Here is a 10,879-nt window from a genome sequence, read left to right as displayed (position 1 = left end):
ATCACTNGAACTCATCTGACCTTTTAGACCTTGAAATTGTGTCAGTCATTCACTGGAACAAATTTTATAAACGTTTGAATAGGCATGGTACAGGCCAAATATTAAAACCCTTAATGTTTAATAGTTATTCAGAAGAAATTCTTTAAATTTTTGAACACTTTTGACCACAGTGACCTTTAGTTGATCAAGGTCATTAACAACGTTAATAACTTGGGATCGTCATCTAAGCAGCAACAGGCCACAAGTTCATGCTCAGGTCTCCCGATTCTACAGCTGATTTTGTTTAACTCATTCACCCCTGAATACACATTTGAACTCTTCCAAATAAAAGGTTGGTATAGTTCATTATGAAATTTCAGAGGTGAATGAGTTAAAGGTTCAAAACATTTGACCCATGACCATGAAAGTAGGGCAAGTTAATTTATTTAACAACTTGGGGCCCTTTATCAAAGCATGCTACTTGCCAAATATCACCCAAGGTCTCTCAGTAATTTAGAAGAAGTAATTTAAACATTTTTACACACATTAGACCTCTATGATCTTGAGAGTAGGCAAGGTCATTTGTTTTCACAAACTTTGTCAGGCTCCATCCAACAAAGCCACTAGCCTTATATCCTGACAGGGTTTTCTGGTTCTTCAGAATATGTCCTTTTATCTTTTGACATAATAATAATGATAAATTGAGGTTCTTATATACCGCTTTATCACAACCGAGTTTGTAGGTCATCTCAAAGCGGTTCTCAAATTCTTATCCATGGTTATAGGGCCTTTGCAACCAGCCAATATCTTTCTCAACTTCCTGGGGAGCATACAGCCGGTGCTGCCATTTCGGCGCTCACAGCTAGCATTCTACAATTTTAGCACTACCCAACCACATAATCATTCAATCTGGAACAGCGGAGTAAAGTATCTTGCTCAAGGATACAACACAGTGCTGTGCCGTGACTGGAACCCGGCACCCTTGGTGGAGAGCGCAGTGTCCTACCACTAGACTTCCGTACCTCCTTGACTGACCCCTATGACCTTGGAAGTTGGTCAACATCATTTTTATTGCTAACCAAACTGCCAAATATCTTCACTCTAGAACTTGAAGTTAACGACACATTCTTGGTAAAATTGGTTGGGTTCACCTCTACTAGCCTAATATCATGACTCCAGACCTTCTTCACAAGAATTAGTTTGAAGGAAAGTAGAGTGAAGATGTGCGCATCAACAGATGACGAACGACAGAGCATAAACTCTACTAACCAAAGAGCAGAGGAGCTAAACATTTTGTAAAGAGGAAATTTATTGTCAATTTGTTTTACAAAAATGTATTTTGATAATGATAAAAAATACACAAATAATGAAATAAAGTCTGTGTTATCTTTAAAATGTCAACCTGTTGAAAATGATAAAGGGCCTCAGCCCGTATGAATGACAACAGACAGTGGGAATGACAACAGACAGTGGGAATGACAACAGACAGTAGGAATGACAACAGACAGTATGAATGACAACAGACAGTAGGAATGACAACAGACAGTAGGAATGACAACAGACAGTAGGAATGACAACAGACAGCTGTTATGTTATGGTTAATGACATTTCTTTCGGTGAATTCACTGACAATATGTTTAAACAGTACACATACTAGGGAAAATACTGCTAATCCTCTCACAGTCTTCCACAGGACACTGTCAGTACTAAATAGGACACTGTCAGTCCTCCACGGGACACGGTCAGTCCAACACAGGACACTGTCAGTCATCCACAGGGCATTGTCTGTCCTCCAAAGGACATTGTCAGTCCTCCACAAGACACTGTCAGTCCAACACAGGACACTGTCAGTCCTCCACAAGACACTGTCAGTCCAACACAGGACACGGTAAGTCCAACACATGACACAGTCAGTCATCCACAGGACATTGTCAGTCCTCCACAAGACACTGTCAGTCCAACACAGGGCACTGTCAGGCCTCCACAGGACACTGTCAGTCCTCCACGGACACTGACAGTCCAACAAGGACACTGTCAGTCCTCCACAGGACATTGCCAATCCTCAACGGACACTGTCAGTCCTCCACGGACAAAGTCAGTCTAACACAGGACACTGTCAGCCCTCCACAAGACACTGTCAGTCCAACACAGGACACTGTCAGCCCTCCACAGGACACTGTCAGTCCTCCACGGACACTGTCAGTCCAACAAGGACACTGTCAGTCCTCCACAGGACATTGCCAGTCCTCAACGGACACTGTCAGTCCTCCACGGACAAAGTCAGTCTAACACAGGACACTGTCAGTCCTCCACAAGACACTGTCAGTCCTCCACAGACACTGTCANAACACTGGACACTGTCAGTCCTCAACGGACATTGTCAGTCCTCCACGGACGCTGTCAGTCCAACACAGGACGCTGTCAGTCCTCCACAAAACACTGTCAGTCCAACACAGGACACTGCCAGCCCCCAACGGACATTGTCAGTCCTCCACGTACGCTGTCAGTCCAACACAGGACGCTGTCAGTCCTCCACAAAACACTGTCAGTCCTCCATGGACACTGTAAGTCCAACACAGGACACTGTCAGTCCTCCACAAAACACTGTCAGTCCAACACAGGACCCTGTCAGTCCTCCACAAGACACTGTCAGTCCTCCACAGGACACTGTCAGTCCTCCATAGGACACTGTCAGTCCTCAACGGACACTGTCAGTCCAACACAGGACACTGTCAGTCCTCCACAAGCCACTGTCAGTCCTCAACAAGACACTGTCAGTCCTCACAAGACAGTGTCAGTCCTCCACAAAACACTGTCATTCCTCCACAAGACACTGTCAGACCTCCAAAGGACACTGTCAGCCCTCCACAGGACACTGTCAGGCCTCCATAGGACACTGTCAGTCCTCACAAGACACTGTCAGTCCCCCACAGGACACTGTCAGTCCCCCATAGGACACTGTCAGTCCTCAACGGACATTGTCAGTCCTCCACAAGACCCTGTCAGTCCTCACAAGACAGTGTCAGTCCTCCACAAAACACTGTCAGTTCTCCACAAGACACTGTCAGACCTCCAAAGGACACTGTCAGCCCTCCACAGGACACTGTCAGGCCTCCACAAGACACTGTCAGCCCCCCCCAAAACACTGTCAGTCCTCCCCAAGCCACTGTCAGTCCTCAACGGACACTTTCAGTCCAACACAGGACACTGTCAGTCCTCACACGACACTGTCAGTCCTCCACTAGACACTGTCAGTCCTCCACGGACACTGTCAGTCCAGCACAGGACATTGTCAGGCCTCCACAAGACACTGTCAGTCCCCCACAGGACACTGTCAGTCCACCACAAGACACTGTCAGTCCTCACACGACACTGTCAGTCCTCCACAGAACATTGTCAGTCCTCCATAGGACACTGTCAGTCCTCCAAAAGACACTGTCAGTCCAACACTGGACACTGTCAGTCCTCAACGGACATTGTCAGTCCTCCACGGACACTGTCAGTCCAACACTGGACACTGTCAGTCCTCAACGGACACTTTCAGTCCAACACAGGACACTGCCAGTCCCCCCAAAGACACTGTCAGTCCTCACAAGACACTGTCAGTCCCCCACAAAACACTGTCAGTCCAACAAAGGACTCTGTCAGACCTCCACAAGACACTGTCAGACCTCCAAAGGACACTGTCAGTCCAACACAGGACAATGTCAGTCCTCCACAAGACACTGTCAGTCCTCCAAAGGACACTGTCAGTCCAACACAGGACACTGTCAGTCCTCCAAAGGACACTGTCAGTCCTCCACAAAACACTGTCAGTCCTCCACAAGACACTGTCAGTCCTCCAAAGGACACTGTCAGTCCTCCACTCAAACTTTTTACCTGAGTAATACAGTATACATTAACGAATATACAAGTGGTGAAGACTATTAAAGTGAATAGAAATCTGATTATCTTAATTTTAGTTACAAATGGGCATAAAAAATCATCCATGTTTTCTATTTCGATACTCAGAAGCACTTCTTTTCTAAAAAATCTGCTGCAGAAAAGTGTTTCACAGGTGAAGTTTCCACAGAAGAAGATTAGAAGAGGCCAAGAAGTGATAAGCCAAACATTACTGCGCAGACTAGTAATGTCAACAGGCCTATGTAACCAAAGGCCCCCCACTTCCTCTTCTCAGGGTCTGAAAAAAAAAGAAGGTTTTCTGTCATCTTTTTATCGGAATTGATCATTCAGACTGATAAAACTGTTAGTACCTAATGATGTTCACTAATTACCAATTAACAAAGATTATCCCATAGTTAGAAGGGTAAATTCCATTTGTCACAAGCAAAAATATGATCTTTTATTAACACAATATGCTCTACATAAATACAATCTCTATCTAGTTAACACAGTATACACTCTACATAAATACAATCTCTATCTAGTTAACACAGTATACACTGTACATAAATACAATCTCTATCTAGTTAACACAGTATACACACTACATAAATACAATCTCAATCTAGTTAACACAGTATACACCCTACATAAATACAATCTCAATCTAGTTAACACAGTATACACTCTAGATAAATACAATCTCTATCTAGTTAACACAGTATTCACCCTACATAAATACAATCTCTATCTAGTTAACACAGTATGCTCTACATAAATACAATCTCTATCTAGTTAACACAGTATACACTCTACATAAATACAATCTCTATCTAGTTAACACAGTATACACCCTACATAAATACAATCTCTATCTAGTTAACACAGTATACACCCTACATAAATACAATCTCTATCTAGTTAACACAGTATACACCCTACATAAATACAATCTCTATCTAGTTAACACAGTATACACCCTACATAAATACAATCTCTATCTAGTTAACACAGTATACACCCTACATAAATACAATCTCTATCTAGTTAACACAGTATACACCCTACATAAATACAATCTCTATCTAGTTAACACAGTATACACCCTACATAAATACAATCTCTATCTAGTTAACACAGTATACACCCTACATAAATACAATCTCTATCTAGTTAACACAGTATACACCCTACATAAATACAATCTCTATCTAGTTAACACAGTATACACCCTACATAAATACAATCTCTATCTAGTTAACACAGTATACACCCTACATAAATACAATCTCTATCTAGTTAACACAGTATACACCCTACATAAATACAATCTCTATCTAGTTAACACAGTATACACCCTACATAAATACAATCTCTATCTAGTTAACACAGTATACACCCTACATAAATACAATCTCTATCTAGTTAACACAGTATACACCCTACATAAATACAATCTCTATCTAGTTAACACAGTATACACCCTACATAAATACAATCTCTATCTAGTTAACACAGTATACACCCTACATAAATACAATCTCTATCTAGTTAACACAGTATACACCCTACATAAATACAATCTCTATCTAGTTAACACAGTATACACCCTACATAAATACAATCTCTATCTAGTTAACACAGTATACACCCTACATAAATACAATCTCTATCTAGTTAACACAGTATACACCCTACATAAATACAATCTCTATCTAGTTAACACAGCATACACTCTACATAAATACAATCTCTATCTAGTTAACACAGCATACACTCTACATAAATACAATCTCTATCTAGTTAACACAGCATACACTCTACATAAATACAATCTCTATCTAGTTAACACAGCATACACTCTACATAAATACAATCTCTATCTAGTTAACACAGCATACACTCTACATAAATACAATCTCTATCTAGTTAACACAGCATACACTCTACATAAATACAATCTCTATCTAGTTAACACAGCATACACTCTACATAAATACAATCTCTATCTAGTTAACACAGCATACACTCTACATAAATACAATCTCTATCTAGTTAACACAGCATACACTCTACATAAATACAATCTCTATCTAGTTAACACAGCATACACTCTACATAAATACAATCTCTATCTAGTTAACACAGTTTACACTCTACATAAATATTCAATGAGCATGTACCTGTACTTGTCTTATAGAAGAGTTTACAGTCATATTTTTTAATCAACAACATCATGCAGGTAAAGTAAAGATTTTGCTTAGTACCAAACCCTGTTTTATAAATCGTGATGTAGATCAACCTTACCCCCAGTATAATATCCCAAGGCGTAGGCCACTCTTCCGGCTATCCAGATCAGGCCACAGACAGCCCCCAGTTTCTACAACAGAAAAAGTGTAACAATACAGTCGAGCTTCAGGGTGTGTATACAAGGTTCAGAAGATATATCAGTTGTTACCAAACTTGTTTTCTCCCACAACCACTGTAGGTTTCCTCACTCATTACTCACTGGATAAACCTGCTAGGAGTTGGTAAACATGTTTGGTTACCCACTAGTAGGTAACACCCTGGACGTGATTTCATCGATCAATCTTTAATTTATGACGTCGTGTAACAATGCTTTTCGATGTCATTTTCCATTGTGACGTCATGGTCCATGGCAATTGTTTCCCCCATCGGCAACACACATAACATATTTTCCAGGGGAAAAATGTGGTTTTTCAGATAAAATAATGAACGTTATGGGAGAAACAGATCCCGAAACTCTTGTTAGTTAATTTTCAAATTGTAAAAGACACTCGGTAAACCTTGTGTCTTTATACAATTTGAAGATTAACTAACTTGAGTTAGATAATCAGGATAATCAAGCATTACTCGCTGGGGAACCTCTATATTACTGGAATCCTAAACAATATCTATGAAGACACATTGAGTAATTTTGAATATAAATTTTGCTCAAAATGTAACTGTAACAAGATAAACAAGAGACCAAAAGGACCTGTATCACTCACATGGTATTCTCTCAAACAAGTGACCTTCCAACTGACTCAAGATCAACTATTTGATGGGCTTTTCACTTCATTGGCCAAATTTGTGGTGGTGGTGGGGCAAGACTACTCGTAAAAGTGAAATATAAGATTAAGTAAGAGTTACCTTTCTTGCTGTTCTACTTGCATGAGTAAGGTCAGATTAAGTAACAGTTATTTCTCTCGCCTCATTACTTGCATGCGTATATGACATGTTACAAAATGGCCACCATGCATGGCTGCCATGTTGAAGTTTTGACAGGGCTGAAAAATAACAACACTTTGTCGAGATCGGCTTCCTTTCCTTACCATCCGCACCAATTTTTAGCTCAATGGCACCAGTGGAAGTGGAGAAGATTTTTAATATTATTTTTTTAAGATGGCGACCATCTTGGATTTTGGACTGACCCGAAAAATTGTTGTTTATAATTAGGAAAACCACGATTGTGCAATCATGTTACAAAATGGCCACCATGGCTGCCATATTGAAGTATTGACGGGGCTGAAAAATAACAACACTTTGTCGGCTTCCTTTCCTAAACATCCCCACCAATGTTTAGCTCAATGGCACCAGTGGAACTGGAGAAGAAGTTTAAAATGTGTTTTTTTAAGATGGCGGCCATGGTGGCCCTCTTGGATTTTGGACCGACCTGAAAAATAACAACACTTGGTCAGGACCATCTCAGGCTCACTTCAGGCAAGTTTCAGCTCAATCCCACTGGTGGAACTTGAGAAGAGGTTTAAAATAGGTGTTGTTTAGAACAAGAGGCCCAGAGGGCCTGTATAGCTCACCTGAATGTGTTTAAAATAATTGGTATGAAGTAAAGATATAGCACTCAATGGTAGGTGCTGTAAGTACATAGTCCATGAAATTTCAGAAAGATCCATCCAGTACTTGAGATATAGCGAGAACAAACTTCAAACAGAGCCCCCCCCCTAGGCCTCTAGGGGGGGGGGTCATACCCACTATTTATACAAAATCAAGTCGCCTTGGCCCAAGGATGCTCCAGACTAAATAAGGATAAAATCTCTTAATCCCGATGGTCGAAGAAGGATTTTAAAGGTTTTACCTCTATTTCTCCTATTGGTCCCCACCCTTCTGCCCCCTGGGAGACCACACCCACTGCTTATACAAAATTGAGTCCCCTTAGCCCATTGATGCTCCAGACTAAATTAGGATAAAATCCCTTAATTCCTATGGTAGAAGAAGGATTTTAAAGGTGTTACCTCTAATTCCCCTATTGGGCCCCGCCTCTTTGCTTCTAGTTGGGTTAGACACACCGTTTATACAAAATTGGTTTCCCTTTACCCAAGGATACTCCACAAAAAATATGGACCACATCCTTTCATTCCGACAGAATAAGAAGGATTTTAAAGAATAATTTGCTATGTTTCCCCTATTGGGCCCTCCCCTAAGGCCCCTGGGGGGCCAGACCCACAGTTTATTCAAAACTGGTTTCTCTTCACCCAAGGATGCTTCAGACCAAATATGGACCAAATTCTTTCATTCCTACAGAAGAACAAGGATTTTGACCCCGCCAATCTGTCCCCTAGGGGTCAGGGACTTTATTTGTACAATCTTGAATCCCCTTCCCCTAAAGATGCTCCCCGTTAAATTTGGTTAAAATCTGCCAAATAGTGTAGGAGGAGATATCGTTTAAAGGCATACTGTCAAATTTACCCCTTTTGGCCCCGCCCACCTGGGGCCAACCTGTCCCCTGGGGGTTAGGGAATTCATTTGTACAATTTTGAATCCCATTCCCAAAAGGTGCTTCCTCCCAAATTTGGTTGAAATCTGCCCAGTAGTTTCAAAAGAATTAGAACTTGTCGTAAAACTCTAACCTGTAGAACTCACCAAAAAACTTTAACCAATTCCAAACTCGCTCACCTGAATAATTAAGCAGTCATAGCAAAATATTCTCATTAAATATTATATTGCACTACAAATATTTCCCTCGCAAACTTCGTCGGCTCCATCTGTTGAAACTACCAGCCAAATATTATTATAAGATTCTATGCTTTTTGGTTGTTCTTCAGAAGTTGTTTAACATATTTTTCCCCGTGACCTTGTAAGTAGGTCAATGTCATTTTCCTTCTCAAACTTTGTAAGCTCTATCCCAAAAAGCTACCGGCCAAATCTTATGAATCCATTCCTTTTGGTTCTTCAGAACAAACCCTTAGAAATGTTGTTGACCTCTGTGACCTTTAAAGTAGGTTGAGGTCATTTTCATTTGCAAACTTTGGTGAGCTCTATCCCAGGAAGCCACCAGCCAAATATTATAATTGTATATATACCTTTCTATTATTCATCAGAAGTCGTTCAATGTTTTTGACATATTTGACACCTGTGACCTTGAAAGTACGTCAAAGTCATTTTCATTCTTAGACTTTGTCGGGCTCTATCTCAGGAAGCCAACAGCGAAATATGAGGGTTTTATACATTTTAGTTATTCAGAAGAAGAGGTTTGAAGCATTTGACATATTTGACTGATGTGACCTTGAAAGTAGGTCAAAGTCATTTTCATTCTTAGACTTTGTCGGGCTCTATCTCAGGAAGTCAACAGCCAAATATGAAGATTCTATACCTTTTAGTTCTTCAGAAGTAGTTGTTTTAAGCATTTGACATATTTGACAGCTGTGACCTTGAAATAAGGTCAAAGTCATTTTCGTTCTTAAACTTTGTTGGGCTCTATCCCAGGAAGATACCAGCCAAATTCGAAGACTCTATATTCTCAGTTCTTCGGAAGAAGTCGTTTGAAGTGTTTGACACATTTTGACCCCTGAGTCCTTGAAAGTAGGTCAATGTCATTTTCGTTCTCAAACTTTGTCGGGCCCCTAGTAACGAAGCTTTCCTTCAAATATCATGGTTCTATGCCTGTTTGTTCTTCAGAAGAAGTTGTTTAAGGAAAAGTTGACGGAGGCCGGGCAATTGACGGATGCCGCACCATGACATAAGCTTACTTGCCTTTCGGACAGGTGAGCTAAAAACTTGTGTTTTGGACCAATAATGAGCAAATATGGTCCATTTTGTTGCTTAGGAACCTCCCAGCAATTGCTGTAACCATATTATACAATACATGAAAGAATAGCCCCCCTATTCTTTCAATAGACGAGCTAAAAACATGTTCAAAACGCTAAACTCATTATACAGCCAAAATCACAGAGGACAGAAGGTTGCGGTATAACGAGGTTTTACTGTATATAAAAAGTGTAAATTTTCTCAATCAAAATGTACATACTGGTGCATAGAGGCCGCCAAGTATCTGCAGTATTAGGTATGTAGGATACACTTCCAACCTGAAGTATACAAAAAACAAAGAGTATTAAACAATTTCCTGTAGTTATATAAACTGTCAGTATGTACATGTCCATCTATAATCTTCTTTGTACAGTTATATTTACAGGCAAATATCAATTTGGGAATCTGGCTTGCATAGGGTCAGTTATCCTGCTTATGTTTATCTCTTTCTGCCAGGTCAGCTATTTAGCGTTAATTCATATTGAGCAGCACCCCCCACCCCCCACCCCAACCTGTCAGTCTGTCTGTGTGTTCTTTTGTATTGAGCAGCCCCTCCCCCCTGTCAGTTTGTCTTTCTGTCTGTCTGTTCTGTTGTAATTAGCAACCCCCATGTTTGTCTGTCTGTTCTGTTGTTACGAGCAGCCCCCAATGTCAGTCTGTCTGTCTGTTCTGTTGTAATGAGAAGCCTCCCTCCCTCCATCAATCTGTCTGTCTGTTCTGTTGTAATGAGCAGCCCTGTCAGTATGTTTGTCTGTTCTGTTGTAATGAGCAGCCTCCCCCCTGTCAGTCTGTCTGTCTGTTCTGTTGTATTGAGCACCCCCCCCCACACACACACACCTTCAGTCTGTCTTTCTGTTCTGTTGAATTGAGCAGCATCCCCCCCCCTTCAGTCTGTCTGTCTGTTCTGTTGTATTAAGCAGCCTCCCCCCTGTCAGTCTGTCTGTTCTGTTATATTGAGCAGCCCCCCCCCCCC

The 10,879-nt window shown here is 41.0% G+C and overlaps 1 protein-coding gene across 2 annotated transcripts in view; it reads right to left on the bottom strand.

Moving 5' to 3' along the window:
- Nucleotides 1-3,551: 3,551 nt before the first annotated feature.
- The window catches only part of LOC110460705 (microsomal glutathione S-transferase 3-like), an 11,624-nt gene continuing 4,296 nt past the window's right edge, over nucleotides 3,552-10,879 (bottom strand). The window contains exons 3-5 of one of the 2 annotated variants that reach the window (XM_021513763.1): nucleotides 10,127-10,184; nucleotides 6,169-6,241; nucleotides 3,552-4,159 (exon numbers count right to left, since the gene is read on the bottom strand). In XM_021513763.1, the coding sequence (XP_021369438.1) occupies nucleotides 4,059-4,159; nucleotides 6,169-6,241; nucleotides 10,127-10,184 (232 nt within the window). In that variant the 3' untranslated portion in view covers nucleotides 3,552-4,058. The remainder of the gene's footprint in view (nucleotides 4,160-6,168; nucleotides 6,242-10,126; nucleotides 10,185-10,879) is intronic. The other variant, XM_021513762.1, reaches the window with a different exon arrangement.

This window comes from Mizuhopecten yessoensis, unplaced genomic scaffold (assembly GCF_002113885.1).
Source record: "Mizuhopecten yessoensis strain PY_sf001 unplaced genomic scaffold, ASM211388v2 scaffold10459, whole genome shotgun sequence".
Taxonomy (NCBI): Eukaryota; Metazoa; Mollusca; class Bivalvia; order Pectinida; family Pectinidae; genus Mizuhopecten; species Mizuhopecten yessoensis.
This window is presented reverse-complemented; position numbering and strand designations above follow the sequence as displayed.